The sequence below is a fragment of the Macaca thibetana genome, chromosome 8 (assembly GCF_024542745.1).
Source record: "Macaca thibetana thibetana isolate TM-01 chromosome 8, ASM2454274v1, whole genome shotgun sequence".
NCBI classification, from domain to species: Eukaryota; Metazoa; Chordata; class Mammalia; order Primates; family Cercopithecidae; genus Macaca; species Macaca thibetana.
Window position 1 is genome coordinate 20,025,915 of NC_065585.1, and position 22,470 is coordinate 20,048,384.

The window sequence follows — 22,470 nt, forward strand, 5'->3', positions numbered from 1 at the left end:
ACAGGAATTCGAGGATTTCAATAGTCTTTTCTTATTTCTGTATTACTAGAAAACCTTCAAGCTTGGTTCAGAGAGATCTCAAAACAAATATTGTCTTTAAATTACGATGATTCTACTGCTGCGGGCAGAAAAACTGTGCAACTGATACAAGCTTTGGAGGAGGTAAGGAAAGGCTTTTTAAATGAAGTTTCTTGGATCGTGAATCACACCTTATGACCCACCCAGCAGTCTGTTCCTGTAAATATATCTGAGAGACTATTTCATCAGAAGTAAAAGCAATGTGAATTAATATGTTTCCTGTAACAGATAGTGTCCTAAATTTGGGGAAATAAATGACTAGTATGAAGAGAATGGTAGCCAAAATTACAATATTTTAACTTGAGGAAACATGTAATCTTAGAGACATAATTATAAAAATAACATAGAAGCATTGGGCAAATTGTGATAAGGAGGTAAAAGCAAAAACAAAATTGCATGTGTATACAATTTTTAGGGTTGTAAAAAAGTGTGTGCCTTGGGGAAAAAAACCAGAAAGGAATACATAAAAAAATAATAATAATTATATAATGATCATATGCTTGTAAGTGGTATATTTTCTTTTCTGAAAAAGTAGTTTATTGTTTTTCTTTCAACTCAAAAATGATTGTATGAAAAAAATTATACCTCACCACTCTTAAATTTTAATTGTGTATTTAACTAGATTTAAAATGATAACTAAAAGCAGCAGAAAAATAACCATAAACTCTTTTTTTTTTTTTTTTTTTGAGATTCAATCTAGTTCTGTCACCCAGGCTGGAGTGCAGTGGCGCCATCTCAGCTCACTGCAACCTCCACCTCCTGGGTTCCAGCAATTCTCTTGCCTCAGCTTCCCGGGTAGCTGGGACTATAGGCGCCTGCCACCACGCCCAGCTAATTTTGTATTTTTAGTAGAGATGGGGTTTCACCATGTTAACCAGGCTGGTCTCGAACTCCTGACCTCAGGTGATCCACCTGCCTCGGCCTCCCAGAGTGCTGGGATTACAGGCGTGAGCCACCGCACGTGGCCAACTCCATTATTCAAAACATCATTTTTACTCATAATCTATAACCCTATCTAATTGATATGATTATATATTTTTAGAGATATAATTAATACTGAAATCGTCAGAAGTAGTGTGCTTTATTTGAAGTGTTTTCAAGAACAAATGAGCACCACAGAGTCCATTCAGGGTTTTTAAATTAAGTGTATTTCTGTAACACAGGTTCAAGAATTCCACCAGTTGGAATCCAATCTGCAAGTATGTCAGTTTCTTGCCGATACTCGAAAGTTTCTTCATCAGATGATCAGAACCATTAACATTAAAGAGGAGGTTCTGATCACGATGCAGATCGTTGGGGACCTTTCTTTTGCTTGGCAGTTGATTGACAGGTAATGTAGGCAGTGCTGACATTTGCTATAGATGAAAGGCCCTGGGAACATCTTCTTACCATCTCTCTTCTTTTTACAGTTTCACATCTATCATGCAAGAAAGCATAAGGGTAAATCCATCCATGGTTACTAAACTCAGAGCTACCTTCCTAAAGGTAAGCAAAACACAGTGAGATTCTCTGTTACTAGGAAAGAGTTGGCCTTCATTCATACCTCGTTCATTAATTCAGCCCAAGATTTTATCCTTTTAGGAAGGTAAATAATTTCAATATTTTTATAGACTGAAATTGTTAGCAGTTTTTCCATGAGATCATAGTTTCAAAGATGCCAGAAATATTTAAAGTTTTAATTAATATAAGTTGGAATGTCTTCAGGAATACTGTTTTATAAGTTGGAATATCTTCAAGAATGCTATTTTTAAGTGAAGAGTAGATTTTTTTTTTAAGTTTTATCTGTGTACTAAAAATGTGAGTCTTTTGTGTCCTTTATTCCCTAGGCATGAATTAAGTCCTTTTACTTATTCATTCAAAAAATTACTGAGCCTCTGCTACAAACTAGTATTAATATCTACAATAACAGGGAATATTGGTGAAAAATAGGCGCAGCCCGTGCTCTCATAGTAATTTCAGTTCGTGGTAAATGAACAAAGAATCTACTCAGTGTCTTCTTTTATTTATTTATTTATTTATTTAGAGATGGAATCTTGCTTTGTTTCCCAGGCGGGAGTGCAGCTCTGCCTACCAGTTTCCAGCAATTCTCTTGCCTCAGCCTCCCAAGTAGTTGAAATTATAGGCGTTCACCACCATGTCCAGTTAATTTTTACTATTTTTAGTAGAGATGGGGTTTTACCATGTTGGCCAGGCTGGTCTTGAATTCCTAACCTCAAATATTCCTCCTGCCTTGGCCTCCCAAAGTGCTGGGATTACAGGTGTGAACCACCAAGCCCAGTCTACTCAATGTCTTCTGACAGAGCTACCATGTACCATATATATCAATTCTGAGATGCACCATTTTTTGGGAGGTGGGGGTGAGAGGGATGGAGTTTTACTGTGTTGCGCAGGCTGTATCTCAAACTCCCAGGCTCAAGCGATCCTCCTGCCTTAGCCTCCCAAGTAGCTTGCATTATAGGCGTGCACCATGCGCCTGGCTACTACAACTTTTTTCATATTTTAACATTCCTGTAACTGGGGATAGATTTTATCGTTGATGGCATATCATAGTTTAGTTGTCAGCATTTAATTTTTTTCTGAGTGACATATAAAATAATGGCACTTCTTTTTTTTTTTTTTTTTTTTTGAGACAGAGTCTCGCTCAGTCGCCCAGGCTGGAGTGCAGTGGCGCCATCTCGACTCAGCCTCCCCAGTAGCTGGGACTACAGGCGCCCGCCACCACACCCGGCTAATTTTTTTGTCTTTTTTAGTAGAGACGGGGTTTCACTGTGTTAGCCAGGATGGTCTCAATCTCCTGACCTTGTGATCCACCCGCCTCTGCCTCCCAAAGTGTTGGGATTACAGGCATGAGCCACCGCGCCCGGCCAATAATGGCACATCTTACGCTTGACGGCATATTAGATTGGACGGATTCAGTAGTGCGTCAGTCAGAATGTCTTGATTTCCACACAGGAGTAGCTATCTTCTGTGGCACGGTGGCTCTCAAACTTGAGCATGCATCAGAATCACCTGCGGGGCTGGTTGTAACACAGATTGCTGGGCCCCACCCCCAGGGTGTCCGACTAAGTCAGTGTGGAGTGGCACCCAATAATTTGCATGTCTAACAAGTTCCCAGGTCATGCTGAAGCTAGCGGTCCAGGGAGCACAGTTTAAGAACCACTGCCATTACAGTTAACTAGGGTTTTTCAAAAACTGTATTGTCAGTAACTATTAGTGATACTGATGAGACTCAGTGGTTGTTGCCCTCTGTTGGGTAAAACCCAAATGTTTTGTTGTATGTTACATTTTCTGGAAAAGAAGATTTCTAGGACTCTTTTTGAAACAGAGAAACAGATATGCCTTATTTTTCTTCCAGCTTGCCTCTGCCCTGGATCTGCCCCTTCTTCGTATTAATCAGGCAAATAGCCCGGATCTGCTCAGCGTGTCGCAGTACTATTCTGGAGAGTTGGTATCCTATGTGAGAAAAGTAAGAAATGCATCAGGGTGATATTTACTCTTACCAGATTACTGCTGTTTTGAATACAAAAAGTATGCTTAGGCCCCCAAAAAGTATATCCGTGTCTCTTTCCCTTTTAAAAATCTGATTCCAGAAATTTGCAACACCTAAAAATAAACTTATTGCTACTGTGGATGTACAGATGTTTTTACTTGCCAGGAACTTTTATTTCTGTGTTTTAAATGTTGATGGTATTTACGTCTATTTTATAGATGTAGAAACAGAGATTATAATAGTTTCTTCAAAATCACAGAGCCATATCTGGTAAAAGAGCCAGATCTAGATCCAGCATCTCCCGGTCACAGCCCAATTCAGGTTTTCATGGGAATTTTGATTCTTGTTTTAATAACTTCTGATGGAGCATGAAGCCAGACAGGCCTAAATTCAAAGTTTACTGGTGTTACATACTAGCCGAGTCCTCTATAATGATGTTACTTAACACTTTTGAACCTCAATCTTTTTAAAATCTGTAAAGTGGGAATGATACGGTTTTTTGCAGCATTGTTAGAAGGATTAGCTTTATATTCTGTGAGCAATTAATATTTAAAGGAATGGAGCCCTGTGCCTGTTAGCAGTTATTTAAACAGCTCTTTTACATTTTTCAGCATCCCCCATATAGATAAATTGCTGTCATTTACTGCCATCCTAATATTTGTCAGCCAAGAAAAGTAAAACGGATGTTCATTGCGTTTCCTTCTGTCCTTTTCACTGAAGGTTTTGCAGATCATCCCAGAAAGCATGTTTACATCTCTTCTAAAGATCATAAAGCTTCAGACTCACGACATTATTGAAGTGCCTACCCGCCTGGACAAAGACAAGCTGAGGGACTATGCTCAGCTGGGCCCACGATACGAGGTACTGTGTCCTCTGACTTCTGCCTTTTCATATTAAAAACTAAGTCATGAAACATCACAGGCCTGTGTCGCCTGCCGTATTCTGGGGACCACCAGACCAATTCTGACTTGTTTTCTCACATTTGCAATGGTAAACATGTTTTACGATTTTAGTATAATCACACCTTTTATTCTTGACATTTTCCTGGTGTCATTTAAGGCCTTATTCGCCTCAGTATTCTCAGGGGAAATGGAGCTTAGCTGGCCACTTTTTTCTAAAACAGTCTTGCTAAAGCAGCCCTTGTTCTTTTTGAACTAGATTACCTGACTTCTCATATCATGTTCCTGCTTTTTGAGCAGCTCAAAATAATCTATATTCCATTAACCATTTCCTATAGGCGGATTTTAAGCTCACTCAGTAATAAACACCTCTGATTTTTTTCTCCCTGAACTTAGAATTTAAAGACATCAAAAGTAAAATCAAGTGAAGATTAAAAATATGATATACAGTGTCAATTTCCCATTCTGACACAAGTCCAAGAAATATGTCAGGGACTTAGATTATCAAGCTTGATATTTCCACGTTTATTCTGATTCAGCAATATAGCTAGCACTTGTCTACCTTGTCAATGCCTGCTGGTGTTGCTTGCAAATAATTGGGAGGCTAGGGAAGGGGAGGTTACCTTCTCAGTCTCATAGTCTTTTCTAGCCAGAAGGGCCCATCTAGATCATTGAGTTCTGTCCCAAATTTTAGACATGAGAAAATGAAGCCTAAAGGAGAAATGCTTTGTCAAACGTGAAAGAATGAACTGATGTCTTCTGACTCGGTTACCCAATGTGTCTAACTGTGGGCTTTCAGTTATACCATAGAGCCTCATTTCTGTCCAGAACATGTGGACACAGGTGTCCTAAAGCTGCAGGTTCATTTCCTGTTATCTTTGCTCATTCCAGGACCATTAGCCAATGATTTCTGATTTCCCGGAAATGATGGGTCTTTTATCTGAAGTATTTTTCATACCTCTTTTTCTTTGTTATAGGTTGCCAAGCTTACTCATGCTATTTCCATTTTTACTGAAGGCATCTTAATGATGAAAACGACTTTGGTTGGCATCATCAAGGTAACAGTTTTGTTAGTCTGTGTGGCCTGGTACCATGACTCTTAGCTGTTTGGATTTTTGTGGTAACTATCATGTGGGCAAAAGGGAGTGACATCATCTTGCTGTTTCACATTCCAGTTTCGGTCTTCATTTTACTCATTTATTTTATTTTAGTTTAGTTTTTTGAGACAGCTTCTCTCTCTCTGTTGCCCAGGCTGGAGTGCAGTGGTGCAGTCTCAGCTCACTGCAACCTCCACCTCCTGGGTTCAAGTGATTCTCATGCCTCAGCCTCCCATGTAGTTGGTACTACAGGTGCGCAACACCACACCCAGCTAAGTTTTGTATTTTTAGTAGAGACGAGTTTCACCTTGTTGGCCAGGCTGGTCTCAAACTCCTGACCTCAAGTGATCCATCTGTCTTGGCCTTTCAAAGTGCTGGGATTATAGGCATGAGCCACAGTGCCCGACCTGTTTTACTCACTTATTGATGGAGGAAGAGAAAGCGTTGTAATCTATTTCTCTTAATACCTGAAGGTAGTGGGAATTTCTTTATCTTGTAGTTCTGCAGAAAATGTATGGTACTAGTACGGTTTTACCAAAGAGTTGTTTAAATCTAAGAAAAATATATTTGATTGAATTTTGGGAAAAGCAAAAAAAAAAAAATTCAATTTCCTTAGGCAAAATTGCTTTCTTCTCTCTCTCTCTTTTCCTTCCTTCATTTTTAGTATTTTTATTTCACACCCCAGGTACAGAGAGCTAAGATAATCATATCCCTCTTTTAACAGACCACTGTCATCAATGGGGCATGCAAGCTCCTCTCATCTTTTGTTTGTTTGGTTTTTTCTTCTCCTGGATCCCTGCTTCCATTTCCGTTACCTGTAGCACTAACTTTGTGTGTTTCGTAAATGTTCCTAAATATGCAGGTATTCTTGTTTTTAGCATATGGCATTATTTGATGTGTGCATGTACTTTTGATTTATCTCAACCATATTGTGCTCTAAGTCTTATTCTTTTTCCAACTTCTGTTACTGGTTATTGCTTTTGCAATTTATTTATATTGCTATAGGTCAGATAGTAGGTTACCTTTTACTGCTGCATAGAATTCCACATTTTTCTTAACCATCCAGCTTGGGACAGACATCTATGCCCCCCATTATCACAACCAATGTCATGATGAACGTCTCTGAGCATATCCCCACTCCAGACCTGTGCAAGAATTCCTCTGAAATCTACATTCTTTTCAAGTGGCCGCAGACCAATCCATAGTACGAATGCACCATGGTGCATTTACCATTCCACTACTGATGGATGTTGAGATACAAGTGTTTCTTGACTTACAATGGAGTTACATCCCAATAAACTCATCACAAGTTGAAAATATCAGAAGACCATTGGGACTTAACAGCTTACATCTTCGCCAATACTTGATATTATCCATTTTCTAATTTTGCTTTCCCAAGAGGTATAAAGTAGTATCTCATTGCTTTTTTACTTTGGAATGCTGTGGTAAGTAGTGATGGGCCCATTCGTATAGTGTTTGGTGCTTTTCTTTATTTTTCTATATATCTGACATCAGTAGAATCTGAACATTCCTAATTGCCATATTAATATTTGCATTATTAAAATCAAAGAAAATAGAGGAAATGAACCTAAATGGAACTTTGGTATGTGTTTTCTGGAAGTATGCTAAAAGAAATACCATTGTAGTTCCTAGAATATTAACAGAATTTGCTAAACATGGTTTAGGCCTGATCTCAGGTGAATTCAGTTGATGTGCAGAGAATGTACATGCATTTTACTCACTTCTTACACACAGGATGATAAATCCTAGGACTGCAAAGTGACCACTATAAGAAGGATGTAATAAAACCTAATACAGGTAATTAACAATAATTATCAAAAGAAAGACTGCTTGGTAAAATATTAATCTTTTCCCACAATCTTTCAGATAATAACACTAGAAGGAATATCCTGCTGACCAACTCCATTCAACCCAGTAGACTCTCTCTGCTAGTCTACCAATAGCAACTAAGGGCTTTTAAAAGTAATCCTGTGGCCCTCACTGATCTTTAACCTTAGAGTGTTGAGGTTGTATTTCAAACACTTATAAAAAGTGTAGGTTCAATTTGGTTGATATGACTTAGAACAAGTGAGATACACACAGAGATGTAAGCATTCATTGTTAGAGGCAGCAAAAAAAGAAAAGAAATATACATGGTCTCGAACTTACGATGATTCAGCTTCATGATGATACCCATACTGGTTTTCACTTTCAGTACACTATTCAATAAATTACATGAGATATTCAATACTTTATTATAAAATAGGCTTTGTGTTGGATGATATTGCCCAACTGTAGGCTAATGTAAGTGAGCACATTTGAGGTAGGGGAAGCTAAGCTATGGTGTTTGGTAGATTAGGTATATTCAGTGCATCTTTGACTTCTGATATTTTCAACTTATAATGAGTTTATTGGAATGTAACTCCATCTTAAGTCAAGGAGCATCTGTAATCTAAACATCCATCAGTAGGGGAATGGTTAAATATTCAATGGTGCATTCGTACTGTGGATTGGTCTAGAGCGATTCAAAAAGAATTTACTACTGGAAAATCTTCAAGATGGAAAATGAAAAAAGCAAATTGCAGAAAAACATGTATGTATGTATATGTATGTGTGTGTGTATATATTTATAGTGTGTGTGATATACATGCATACATCTGTGTGTATATATGTATAATGCATGTGTGATATACATGCGTGTCTCTGTACATATATATGTATATGATCCCATTTAGATTTTTGAAATTAAATATATGTTTAAGCATGGATATTTTTGTATATAAATGAATAGAGAAAGGTCTGGATGATCCATATGAAAACAGTTACTGTTGTTAACTTCAGGGGAAGGGAATAGAAATGTGAGGAAGGGGCTGTGTGAAGATGGCTTTCTCTCAGCTGTGAACACTTCCACAGATGAGTGAGAATCCGGGAAGGATTAGAAAAGCTGCATGAGATCTTTAGATTCACGAAAGCCTTGAACTCTTTCACTAAATCTGTTCTTATAAGGAATATTTACTTGAAAGCTTCATGATACTTCTTTGACTCTGTACTCATTGATTATGTCTTTATAATTTATCTTTTTATTGTATAATAAAGCACAGATGCTGAAAACTAAAAAAAGAATAGCCTATTGGGTTATTACAAGGTAAACACCAGTCATTCTGACTACCACTTAAGTCAAGAAATAGGATTTAGCCAGCCCCACTCCTGAAAGCCCCTCATGCACTCTGACCTAATCTCAGGCCTCCTGTATATAGTTTTATTATCCAATGAAACTATATGTCATTAATTTCCAGACTATAGCTTAGACTTGCCCCTTTGAAAAATGATGTTATGTCTTTTAAGTCTTTTTTGATCTACAGATTTCTTCTTCTTCTTTTTTTTTTTTTTTTTTTTTTTTTTGAGACAGAGTTTCACTCTTGTTGCCCAGGCTGGAGTGCAATGGTACAATCTCAGCTCACCACAAGCTCCGCTTCCGAGTTCAAGCAATTCTCCTGCCTCAGCCTCCCTGCTAGCTGGGACTACAGGCATGTGCCACCATGCCTGGCTAATTTTGTATTTTTAATAGAGACAGGGTTTCTCTATGTTGGTCAGGCTGGTCTCGAACTCCTGACCTCAGGTGATCCGTCTGCCTCAGCCTCCCAAAGTGCTGTGATTACAGGCGTGAGCCCCCGCACCTGACCCTCCTTTCCTTTCTTTCCCTATAATTCATCTGTTGAAGAACACAGGGCCTTTCACCTTCAGTTGCTCCACAGTCCGGATTTCCCTGACTGAATGATCTTGACGTAGTTTAACGTGTTTCTCTGACTTTTGTGTTTTGCAACTCCCATTGCAGTTGTCTTATTTGAAATTTAAATATAATCAAAACCAGATGGAACCCATTAATTGCCTTTATGACTTTTTAAAATAATGGTTCTTTACAAATTAAAAGTAAAAGAAACAAGTCTCAGAGAATTCAGGGGAGTCTGTAACAACCATTTGATGTTTTATGGATCTGGTAAGAGCCTTTTTTAAGGAATAACAAAAGCTTTTTCATTACAGATGAAATAATTAGCAAAATCAGCTTGTAGAGTTAGATAGCAGATTTGCTTTCCTATTTTGTCTCCCTAATTCCAAGAATGCTGAAAGAAAAGATAATTATTCAATTTACAGAGTGACCCAAACTCATATCTAAGTTTGTTCATATGGATATAAGGTGCCCAGAAATAAAATCTAAAGGAAGAACATGCATCTGTAAATTCAGTCGTAGGTCCTTCATCCCGCCCCCTGGAAAAGGCACTTTTTACTGTTAATGCATTAATTAGAATGTGAGGCCATTTAAAACTTTCCTTATTCACCATCTTTGAAATGTCATGTTGTAAAATTATCATCATGAACTTTGCTGAAATAAACAGAGTCCTAAAAAGGTGACAGGTTTAATAATTCCATCCAAGCTGTGCAAGATCACAGGAGCAGGAAAGGAAAAAAATTCACATCATTTAGTGAGGAGGTAGGAAAATGCTCCACTGCAGATTCTGGAGGCCATCTTTCCTCTGGATTTCATCAGGACTGAATTTTTCATAACTATCATTTAATACTTTGATTGGCACTTAGGTGGATCCAAAGCAGTTGCTGGAAGATGGAATAAGGAAAGAGCTTGTGAAGCGCGTTGCCTTTGCCCTGCACAGGGGACTGATATTCAACCCTCGAGCCAAGGTACCCAGGGACCAGAATGGGCCTGTCCTCTTCTCCACCCAGCTTGCAGCATGGACTAGAATGCCATTTTTAACCTATCGTGAACAAGACCTTACCTCCTAGCTAATGTATATCAAATATGTGATTTTCAACACAAACAGCTGATGTGCTTTTTAATCTTATAATCCATTCATATTATAAATTTACAGTATAAATATGAAATTTAGATTTTATGTTTAAAAGTTCATATTTTTAAAACCAGTGCTTCTTTCCTCCACCTACTGATCCCCATTTCAAAGTTAAACTGATGTTTATGATTCAGAATTATTTCTTATAGTTAAAAGAATTTGCTAACCCTAAAGCAGATAGAAACTTATAAAGGTTGTAATTTTTTATTTTGCTTTATCTGCTACGGAATATGGTCATTTTTCTCAGGAGAAAAAAAATAGGCCTGAAATTTCTATTTAGGGCATTTTTTATCATAGTAAATTCAATTTAAAATGTTTTAAGTATTCTGAGACTAGATACATGTATTAAATGACAGAGAAATCATAGTCTTTCATTTATTTCTTTCTTTATATGAGGCTTCCTTCCCAAATGAATGAAATAATTTCTTTGCTGAATGTCTGACATCAGTTGTCAGTCATCCTAGATGAAGTAGGAAATGAGTATTTCCAAAACTTAAAGTATCGCTGAAACTATGACTCTGATCTCTTAGCTGCTGTACTATTTATTTATTTATTTATTTATTGAGACAAGTCTTGCTCTGTATTTATTTATTTATTGAGACAAAGTCTTGCTCTGTCTCCCAGGCTGGAGTGCATTGGCATGATCTCGATTCACTGCAACCTCCGCCTCCTGGGTTCAAGCGATTCTCGTGCCTCAGCCTCCCGAGTAGCTGGGATTATAGGCACCTACCATCATACCTGGCTAATTTTTGTATTTTTGACGGGGTTTCACCACATTGGCCAGGCTGGTCTTAAACTCCTGACCTCAAGTGATCCACCCATCTCAGCCTCCCAAAGTGCAGAGATTACAGGCATGAGCCCAGCCTATTTTTTATTTTTTTAAGATTAAGTCTCCCTCTGTCGCCTAGGTTGGAGTGCAGTGGCACAGTCTCAGCTCACTGCAGCCTCCGCCTCCCAGGTTCAAGCAATTCTCCTGCCTCAGCCTCCCAAGTAGCTAGGATTACAGGTGCGTACCACACCTGGCTAATTTTTCTATTTTTTTTAGTAGAGTCGGGGTTTTGCCACATTGGCCAGGCTGGTCTTGAACTCCTGACCTCAAGTGATCTCCCTGCCTCAGCCTCCCAAAGTGCTGGGGTTACAGGTGGGAGCCACTGCACCTGGCCCGCTATACTATTTAAGGTCTAATTAGATATTCGAATTAATAGTAGACAATCTACTCCAGTGTAAGAGCCTTGTGTTTCACCTTTTCCACAGCCAAGTGAACTGATGCCCAAGCTGAAAGAGTTGGGAGCGACCATGGATGGATTCCATCGTTCTTTTGAATACATACAGGACTATGTGAACATTTATGGTCTGAAGATTTGGCAGGAAGAGGTATCTCGTATTATAAATTACAATGTGGAGCAAGAGTGTAATAACTTCCTAAGAACGAAGGTATCTAATAAATTTTAAAATTCTTGACGATATTTGTTATTTCTCATGTTTAGAGTACACATCCCAAACCTCAGAAATGTCAACAAGAACGTTTATTTATTTACTAAAACTCTGTAAACACTAGATAGTCTCAGTACCTTCAGAGTATGTTCAGGAGCCAGGAGGGTTGTAGAAAAGTGGACATGGCACGTGACCTCTGGGAGCTCACTGTCCTAAGAAGGCAAACATCATTAAATGGCTACAGAATGAAGCTGTTTGTTGTTAATTGTTATAACCCAAGTGATTGACAGTTCAAAAGACTTTTAGGACTCCTTTGTTTGGGTTCGGCAGGGTGCATACTGAGGAGTGGAATTACTGGGACCTATAATGGGTAGTTCTATGCTTAACTTATTGAGGAACTACCAAACTGTGTTCCACAATAACGGCACCATTTTACATGCCCAACAGCAGTGTACGAGGGTTCCAGTTTCTCCATGTCCTAACCAACACTTGTTATTTTCAATTTTTAAGATTACAGTGACCCTAGTGCACATGAAGGTATCTCATCATGGTTTTGATTTGCATTTCTCTAATGGCCAATGATGTTGAACAGCTTATTGGCCATTTGTATGTCTTCTTTGGAAAAATATGTATACAAGTCCTTTGCCCATTTCTTTAATTGGGTAAAAAAAGAATATCAAATGCATAAGTGCCAAAACTGAGAAGCTGATTTTAGTAAGTAGTTAACAAGGAGCCACTCTGCAAGTTTTTATGTGGGAACTGACATGATTTAGGTGACATTTTCAAAAGTTTAAGTCTATTCCAGACTTATGACATTTTGGATTTTTATATTACATGGATGCATGTCAACTCATAGGACAGAAAGCCGGAAGTTCCCATGCCTCATCTTAGTTCTCGCTTCTTCTTTGTCACTTTACCTTTTCACAAATGTTTCTTTGTTTTTTATGAATGTTATATGTGATATTTCTGGGGGACTATTATTAATGCAGTTTTAGAAGTTTCCTCTTCAAAACCAAGGAAAAGGCCAGGTGCAGTAGCTCATGCCTGTAGTCCCAGCTACTTGGAGGCTCAGGCCGGAGGACTGCTTGAGCCCAGGAGGTTGAGACTGCAACAAGCTGTGATCACACCATGGCACTCCAGCCTGGGCAGCAGAACAAGATCCTGTCTCTAAAATAAAAAACCAAGCCAGGCACAGTGGCTCACACCTGTAATCCCAGTGCTTTGAAAGGCCGAGGCAGGTGGATCACCTGAGGTCAAGAGTTAGAGACCAGCCCGTCTCTACTAAAAACACAAAAATTAGCCAGACCTAGTGGCACATGCCTATAATCCCAGCACTTTGGGAGGCCGAGGTGGGAGGATCACTTGAGATCAGGAGTTCGAGACTAGCCTAGCCAACATGGTGAAACCCCATCTCTACTAAAAATACAAAAATTAGCCGGGCATGGTGGCATGCGCCGGTAATCCCAGCTACTCAGGAGACTGAGGCAAAAGAATTGCTTGCACCCAGGAGGTGGAGGTTGCAGTGAGCCAAGATCACGCCACTGCATTCCAGCCTAGGGGACAGAGCAAGACTCAATCTTAAAAAAAAAACCCAAAGAACCTTTATTGTCTCTCTTTATGCAATATTGTATTTGTAAAATTATGTGGAAAAGAGATAACTAGATTATCTTATCAAAGGTGTACTAAATATTGATGGTTTTGTTTTCTAGATTCAAGATTGGCAAAGCATGTACCAGTCCACTCATATTCCAATACCCAAGTTTACCCCTGTGGATGAGTCTGTAACGTTTATTGGTCGACTCTGCAGAGAAATCCTGCGGATCACAGACCCAAAGTAGGTGTACGTGAATTCTACAGAGCCCTGAATACTGTAGGCGGTCTCATCTGCACCTGTGTCCCTGTGGCACAGCCACTATTCTAATCACGGGGGGCCACTTGTCAACTCATATTCTGACCCTTTAGAGCAAGGGTCCCTAACACCTGCGCTGCGGACTGGTACCGGTCTGTGTCTTGCGAGAAACCAGACCACACAGCAAGAGGTGAGTGATGGGTAAGCAAGCATTACCGCCTGAGCTCCACTTCCTGTCAGATCAGTGGCAGCATTAGATTCTCATAGGAGCGTGAACTTTGCGTGTGAGGGATCTAGGTTGCGCGCTCCTTAGAAGAATCTAATCTCTTCTCCCGCCCCCCTGTCTCCACAAAATGATTCTTAGGTCAACACACAAGCACTTTTGATAGTAACAACTGTTTATTGAACACTTACCTATGCGCTCTTCTAAGCACATTATACACATCCAGTCGTTAACCCATTTACAGCAATCTTATGAGATAGGCATTATTCTTATTCCCATTTTAAAGGTGAAGTAACTGAAGCACAGAAAAGCTTAGTCATTTGCCCAGCATCACACAGTTAATAAATGGCAGACCCAGAATATATTCCAGGCCCTCTGACTCCAGAGCCCAGCTCCTAGGCACTGTACTGTGAAGGGCAGACTGCATAGCTTTGTATACAGCCAATCACTTCTTAGTCTAAAAAGAATCATTTGGAGAGGACCAGAAGATGGCATCTACAAGTTTAAGGAACTGAGAGGAAAAAGCAAATTGCTTTGTCGTCATAGTCTCAAATGTTAGGTAGCGTGTGGAGATTCTAAGTTCCTTTTTTACCAAATGGAAATGACACAAGGCCTTGTTTTGTCTCCAAACTAGAAATTTAAATGAAGGCTGCATAGAGAGACCAGTGGGCTCTGAAGTCTTCCAGCCTGACAGCTGAACCTAACCTTGTCTTCTCAGCATGATTCCAAGTCAGCAGCCTAACTCAATGGAAATAAATGACTGAAACCAATGATATGGCACAGGGCAGGAAAAGGGGGTCAGACCAAATTTCACCTTCCTGCTCCGTTGGGTGGTCACTGGGAAGATGCCTTGGGTGCCTGAATACAGAGTTAGAAAACACAGATCATGTAACTCTGTTCTTCATATTTGGTGCCGCATGTCCTATTGAGTCCTAACATCTCTTTAAGGATGAATTCTGAGCCGTTCTGGGGTCTTTGCGTTATTTTCATTTTAGAATGACATGTCACATAGACCAGCTGAACACTTGGTATGATATGAAAACTCATCAGGAAGTGACCAGCAGCCGCCTCTTCTCAGAAATCCAGACCACCTTGGGGACCTTTGGTCTAAATGGCTTAGACAGGCTTCTGTGCTTTATGATTGTAAAAGAGTTACAGGTGAGCCTTTTGACTTTCATGCCTGTTTTCTGCCACCCTGGGGGAGAGGCAAGAACATATCTTGGGCAGTTTGAACTCACTTCACCTTTCTTCCATGATTTCTTACACTGACTTTAGGCATATGATACCTACTGGGTAGATAGGAGCTGGAGCTAAACTAGAATTTATTTGGCCAGCATAGTACTTTTAGGATTAGACTGTTTTTGTGAGTTTCCACTTGGGAAGATAAGACTTTTTAATCCTTGAAACCAGTGAGTTTTCCTAGCAAGGGGTGTTTCTAATAGGAACCTGAAGTTGCTTCTCTTTGCAGTCATGCTGTTTAGAGGTTTTGTGTGACGTAGGCCCAGTCTCTGTTCTGCATAGCATTTTAGGTAACTGGAGTACTTGCTTGTTTAATTCATTATGTTTGGTTCTTTGACCATGCCTTCTTGTTTTCAGAATTTCCTCAGTATGTTTCAGAAAATTATCCTGAGAGACAGAACTGTTCAGGACACTTTAAAAACCCTCATGAATGCTGTCAGTCCCCTAAAAAGTATTGTAGGTGAGTGTCCTGAAACTAGCCTGAGGTGGGGATGACACAGTAGCCTTTACGAATGTACTAAAGAGAAAATTGTGTTTTAACTTTTCAGCGAATTCAAATAAAATTTATTTTTCCGCCATTGCCAAAACACAGAAGATTTGGACTGCGTATCTCGAGGCTATAATGAAGGTATGTTGTAGGAGAGAGGGTGACAGCCAATACTTACATTTTTTAATTTTTCGTTTTCTTGCAACTTTGTTGCCCAAAGAAAGCTACTCTTCTTTCTTTTGTCATTAAATCAAAAATATTTTAATACTTCAGTTTATCATTTTAAAATTCATTTTGTTTATCTCCCTTTCTGGATCTGTTCTTGACTAGGCTTTTTAGGAGCCTAGTGTTTCCCTTTTGTTCAAGAAAACTGGCTCTTTGTAAAATGCCTTTTGGGTAGAGGTGCTTTTATATATGAAAATGAAACTTTCCCTTGCACAGTAATACTCCCTTCTTACATAACAAAGTTCATTTATACACACTTCATCTGCTCCATGCTGCTGTTAGAACAGAACATTGTCTCTCTCCCCTCTTGTGTCTGCGTAGATGTTAGGGAGCCAGGTTCTTTGGGGCATAAATTATCCTTGTACTATGCATAAAGCACTTTTACTTTGGAAATGAATAAGAAAGACAAATGAAGAGATTAATTTGCTGGATGGAAGTCTACTTTATTTTATAATCCAGCTGCCTACTTTCCTGCCTTGACTCAGCAGCGGGAGCGCCCAGGGACCCCTGTGTCTTCTGCGAGTCTTCTTTCGTCCTCTGATAATCTGAGATCATCAACGGCCCGTTCTCACACACCCATTATACCTAGGGCCATTGTCAGTTGCTGTGAGAGACAGAGTAAAATGAAACATGACCGGTCTCCTCAGAAAGCCAGCTCACAATCTAGTAGGAAAGAGTAGACTTCCTGGTGGAAAACTATGATTTGTGGTCAAAAGTATCACATACCATAGAAAAGTCTAGAATTCTAGAATGCTAAGGGAATTTTGAAAAGTTCCATTCTCTGACTCCCAATTATATAAGTTTCTCATTGAGACAGCACTCATTGATACCTCAGTCAAATTCATAGTGTATTTCCCATAATTTTGGTGACCAGTAGTAGTAGTAGTTGTGTTTTGTTATTGTTGTTGTTGTTTGGATCACTAAACAGAACGGGTAAGGCAAGGAGCCTGTGGCTCTGCTAGATGTCCTGTCGTGATTTGGGTCTGCCTTCCTCTAGCCACATGATTGTCAGATATTAAGCACTTCCTAGGCCAAGTTTCTAATTGCTGGAAAACCTTTTAGGAGGATTAAAAAATCACCCGAGTTTGGACAGGTGTGAATCCCAACTCTGTAGGAGGCGTTAGGGGGATTACAGGGATTCTTCCAAGAAACTGGAAGGTTTTTCCCTTGCCCACCGGAGGGTTCTCAGTCCAGTAGCTATTACAGACCCTTATTGGTTATAGTTGCCAGTAATTTGGTAACAGCCACATGACTGTGTCTGAGTCAGTGATCTTTAAATAAAGCCCCCAAGGACAAATTTGTCTTTTGGTCTTGAATTAGGGTGCTTACAGTCACTGAGCCAGTGTTAATGATCTGGAACAACAATGGAAATGTTCTGTGCTATTCGATGATGACAGCAGCTCCTAGTCCTTTGTAGCTGTTGAGCTCGTGAAATGTGGGTTGTGGGACAGTGAAACGCAATTTTTAATTTTATTTCATATTAATTTAAATGTAAATAGCCACACGTGGCTAGTAGCTGCTGTACTCAACAGTGCAATGCTAGAAAAATCTTGGAGAAAGAATGATAAGCTGGATAGCTCCAAAGAGGCAAATGAGTAGGTAGAATAAGTTTCTCGTCCGTCCCAGGCTCCTTAGCCTCTCCAGCAGCTTATTCAAGCTTGAAGTGCGTGAGTACCAAAAACAGAAAACAGCACTAACAAACACTCATTGTGCATTAAACGAGAGCAATAAACTATTTATAGAAATAAACTGACTTTATTTCTTTTTCCAGTTCTAGATTGATATTTTCAAGAGGATCCTTGGCACACAGTATACTAGACATAGAAAATTATGTAAAGAATTATATGGGCCAGATACAGGGTTTCAGGGACATTTTTACATGGCCTGAAAGGACCTACTATTTTCTTGGCTTTGTTGCATTCTAATTTTTAAATAATGCTACTCTATAAATTAAAAGACTTACTATTTATAAATAGCATTTTTGGATTGACGTGTTTCACGTAAATAGAATAATAGTCTTGAATGAATAGTGGTCAAAAATAATACATCTGAGGTCATTTAACACTTTTGACCATTACAAGCTCCATTTAGCCAAGTAACTTTTGTTCACTCTTAGAGAAGGCCACCCTCTTTCTCTTTTTCTTTTTCTTTTTCTTTTTCTTTTTTTTTTTTGAGACAGCCTCGCTCCATCTCCCGGGCTAGAGTGCAGTGGCGCAATCTTGGCTCACTGCAACCTCTACCTCCTGGGTTCAAGTGTTTCTCATGACTCAGCCTCCCAAGCAGCTGGGATTACAGGTGTCCACCACGACACCCAGCTAATTTTTTTGTTTTTCATAGAGAGTTTCACCATTTTGGCCAGGCTTGGTCTCAAACTTCTAGCCTCAAGCAATCAGCCTGCCTTGGCCTCCCAAAGTGCTGGGATTGCAGGCGTGAGCCACTGTCTTTTCCTTAACTCTTCTCTGCACCCAGCAACTCAGAGGAAATGTGTTGATTTCCACCTTATTGCTGCTTGCATTATAATACTGGCTTCTCTCCTATCCCCACCTCCCTCACTCCCCTTTGCCAGTCTTTTAGGAATACTTTGTCTAGAGTAGAAAAGAAGACATTTATAGGCAGAAAAAGTTATAATATGCTATTGACCTTCTGATGCAGACAACATTATGGGGGCAAACTGCTCTCTCTCAAGCCTGACCCAAAGATCACTTCCTATTATCCAACCATTGTAGATAATCTCCAAATATCGTTTATGCTCATAGCTACTTTAAATTACCATAGTTAATCCACCATCCTAGCATAACTCTGTATCACAGATTGTTCTTTGAATGGTTAATTATATTTCATTACAACTGGCTTCCACTGTTCCCCTCTATGTTTTGTTTTGTACATTCAAAAACATTATTCTGAAATGGTGTCCATAGGCTTCACGAGATTCCCAAAGGGATCCAAGGCTGTATTAGTCAATTCTCACATAATAAAGACATACTCAAGACTGGGTAATTTATAAAGGAAAGAAGTTTAATTGACTCACAGTTCAGCATGGCTGTAGAGGCCTCAGGAAACTTACAACCATGGTGGAAGTGGAAGCGAACATGTCCTTATGGCAACAGGAAAGAGAAGTATAAGCAAAAGGAGAAAAGCCCCTTGTAAAACCATCAGATCTTGTGAGAACTCACCCACGATTACGAGAACAGTGTGGAGGCAACCACCCCCATAATTCAATTACCTTCCACTGGGTCCCTCCCACGACACTTGGAGATTATGGGAACTACGATTTGAGATGAGATTTGGGTGCGGATACAGCCAAACCATATCAGACACACACAAAAACTTAAGAACCATGGATTAAGGGGCTATCATTGTTAAAATTTTCATGATAGATTTTATGTAGATTATTTTGTAATCCAGATAATTATTGAACCTATAATCCTGGGTGGCCTGGACAGACTTAATATTCACCCAATTTGAGAATACTAGTGTGAAATGGCATTCCTAGGACTTGAGAAAGTTCCATTCAGGGTAAATAAAAGGAAGTAAGTAAGACTTCTCACAGCAGCTACTAACTGTGGAGCACTTATTCCAAAAAGTTAAAAATACAGCATCAAAAAAGATACCTTTGATACATGAACAACTGAACATTAATAGACCACTCTGCATAGACTTTGGGGTGTTTTTAGGTTGGGGTTGGGAGTCCATCCAGACATTCCTTGAAGGGCCTCTGGTGCTGCATTAGGTCCAGTTCTGGTCTTAGATCAGTTCAGGAAATCCTTATTTTTTTTCCTGTGGAGTGTTGTGAAGGCCTAGTGAAGAATTGTCGTCTTTGTGTTTACCTCCTCACTGTCACTCCAAAATGCTTGAATGCACTACTTGTTCTCTCTTGCTTGTGCACAGGTTGGACAGATGCAGATTCTGAGACAACAGATTGCCAATGAGTTAAATTATTCTTGTCGGTTTGACTCTAAACATCTGGCAGCTGCTCTGGAGAATCTCAATAAGTAAGTGCCAGGGTTTGAAACAGCCATCCATGGGCTTGGATTGTTTATCATCTAAGCGCCCCGATTTCTTCAATTCTTACTGTCTTAAGTTATTTTTGGGTGGGAGGTCTGAATTTATAGGCTTCCTTGCCACGGATAATCAAATGTGTCTTCAGGAGTCTCTTTTCTCAATATTGTCCCTCCGTTTATCTCTGTCTCTCACTCACTTTCTCTAATGGATTCATGTATTCATCTGGCATGTACTGATCACATGATTCAATACGTGTCAGCTGAATAAATGAATTCATTAGAGAGAGCAAGTAAGAGACACACCAGACACTGCTAGATACTTGCACAGGTTTTAGAAAGCAATTATTACCGAAATCCACAACTGGCTTTTTACAGGGCTGATTGCTCATCATCCAGAGGGCAGTTGGAAGTGTGTTGATTACCAAGAGTGGTTATGGAGGCCTGTCCCAGAGGGAACTCATATCCTCCGCCTCACCAGCAACCTGCTGTGGTTTGAGGCTGCCTACTCACAGATAAATCCCTGCTTCTCACTCACCAAGTCAGTGCTTTTGACAAAGCAGATATTAAGAACAATTCAGTCAATACATGATGATTTGAATGGTGAATGCATTTGATTGAGGTTGATTCCAAAAAATAAAGTAATTCTAGGTCAAATTTTCCACTTAAAATCAATCACAGGCATGGATTGAGAATTAGCAGGATCAAGCTCTCATTTTACAAATGAGGAAACTGAGGCTTGAAAAGATTACGTCACTGGCCTGTATTAACTCTTGTATAAACTCATTTAATCCCTAATGTTTATCTCCGGGGTTTTTCTTCGTTTAGGGCTCTCCTAGCAGACATTGAAGCCCACTATCAGGACCCTTCACTTCCTTATCCCAAAGAAGATAACACACTTTTATATGAAATCACAGCCTATCTGGAGGCAGCTGGCATTCACAACCCACTGAATAAGGTGAATAATTAAAATAAATAATGGCGGGGGTTGGGGTACAGAATGGTATTTGGCCCAGGTAACAGATTACTGTGCAGAAATACCAGAGGAACCTGGGTTCAGACCCCAGAACCTTCATTCCATTCAGTTCCCTGCCCTTTCTAAGCAATCATCATACTTTCCCTGCCTGGCTCGGGTCTGGGAGAATCAAGTGCTATAGCGCTGGTGAAAGCTCATGACAAAGGGGAAAGTGCTGCATCCGTGTAAGAGATGAGTTTTGGGTTTCACTGGGGTTTGCAGTTCAGTCATCAAGGCCCAACAAACCCAAAATGGTAGCATTGATCTGTCTTGCCAAAGATGCTTCCCCTTGTGGCTGACGGTAATCCCAGTCATCACAGGAGCTACAAACTCTTTTTTGCAGTTGTGAGCTCAGAAAACCTCTAAGAACTGAAAGTTTTTTCATAACAGTGCCCGGTCTCTCTGCGTGGCAAAATCTGTCCTGAGCTGACATAAGGCTGTTTATACTAGTTATTTATCCTCCTTACTATAAACATTCATATATTTTGATGCAGACTTTGATTATAGTGCATTAATGACTTTGATTATAGCGCATTACCCTAGCCCCTATATTGTCTTTCTAAAATCTATAAAATTTGAAATTCTGAAATCTGTATTATCCCTTGTGTTTTGGATAAAAGATGATAGACCTGAATAGTAGCTAACATCTTGAATATTTACTGCGTAACAAGTGCACTGTCTTAACCCTGATGGTGGATTATCTCACTTCATCTCACAACAAGCCCTATGAAATTATGAGTTGAGGAACCCGAGGCTCAGAGAGGCTAGCTAGCAAGTGGAGGAGCCAGGCAGTCTGACCAGAGCCTGTGCTTCTGACCCGTGTGCTACCCTGTCTCCTGTGGAATCGGCCAGCTGGGAGTCTGGACCCAGCCGTGTATGCCCTGACTATAGTTTCTGCCGTGACATCTGGGAGACTGCTCTTTGACATTGCCTAGGGGACAGCAAATGACAAGAACTTTGCTCTCTTTCTACTTAGATACTACCAGTCGCTGCTACATGGATCTTTTCCCTCTACTCTCCCTGCTCCTCCTCTCCTTCTTCCGTCTTTCCCTCTCTCCCTCTTCTCCCTCCCACACTCCCCCTATATTCCCCTCCAGCTCTGCTTCAACTGCTCTTCATTTTGCCTTCCCCTCCCATTCTTGCTCATCACTCATTCCTCCCGCCCTTTATTAATGACATTAACAGGATTCAGGGGGAAAGTCATTCTAAGCAAAATCATTTTCTTTCCAGAAGGGCAAATGATGATGTAGGTATTTATGTGGGCAGGGCCAGGTGTGTTAAATACAACTCTGAAGGCAGCAAATTAATGGAACCATCCACATTTCAGGAAGGCCAAAGAGCAAACTGAAGTAAAATGGAAGATTTTCATTTGGAAACCTGATCTGTGATATTGTGCAATGTGAATTAACCATCCATTTTTCTTACCTTTTCTCTTTCCAGATATACATAACAACAAAGCGCTTACCCTATTTTCCAATTGTCAACTTTCTATTTTTGATCGCTCAGTTGCCAAAACTTCAGTACAACAAAAATCTAGGTACGTATGACATTTGTTATTTGCAGTGAGTAACAAT

General features: G+C 39.8%; 1 protein-coding gene across 2 annotated transcripts in view; it reads left to right on the top strand.

Annotated features, from left to right (window-relative positions):
- Positions 1-22,470, top strand: part of WASHC5 (WASH complex subunit 5) — a 64,348-nt gene that overhangs the window by 30,845 nt on the left and 11,033 nt on the right. For both annotated transcript variants that reach the window (XM_050801688.1, XM_050801689.1), the window contains exons 12-26: positions 50-162; positions 1,242-1,408; positions 1,488-1,563; positions 3,434-3,544; positions 4,289-4,429; positions 5,445-5,525; positions 10,158-10,259; positions 11,681-11,860; positions 13,570-13,694; positions 14,928-15,090; positions 15,529-15,631; positions 15,720-15,799; positions 19,772-19,875; positions 20,710-20,839; positions 22,337-22,433. In XM_050801688.1, coding sequence (XP_050657645.1) covers positions 50-162; positions 1,242-1,408; positions 1,488-1,563; positions 3,434-3,544; positions 4,289-4,429; positions 5,445-5,525; positions 10,158-10,259; positions 11,681-11,860; positions 13,570-13,694; positions 14,928-15,090; positions 15,529-15,631; positions 15,720-15,799; positions 19,772-19,875; positions 20,710-20,839; positions 22,337-22,433 — 1,773 coding nt within the window. The remainder of the gene's footprint in view (positions 1-49; positions 163-1,241; positions 1,409-1,487; positions 1,564-3,433; positions 3,545-4,288; positions 4,430-5,444; positions 5,526-10,157; positions 10,260-11,680; positions 11,861-13,569; positions 13,695-14,927; positions 15,091-15,528; positions 15,632-15,719; positions 15,800-19,771; positions 19,876-20,709; positions 20,840-22,336; positions 22,434-22,470) is intronic.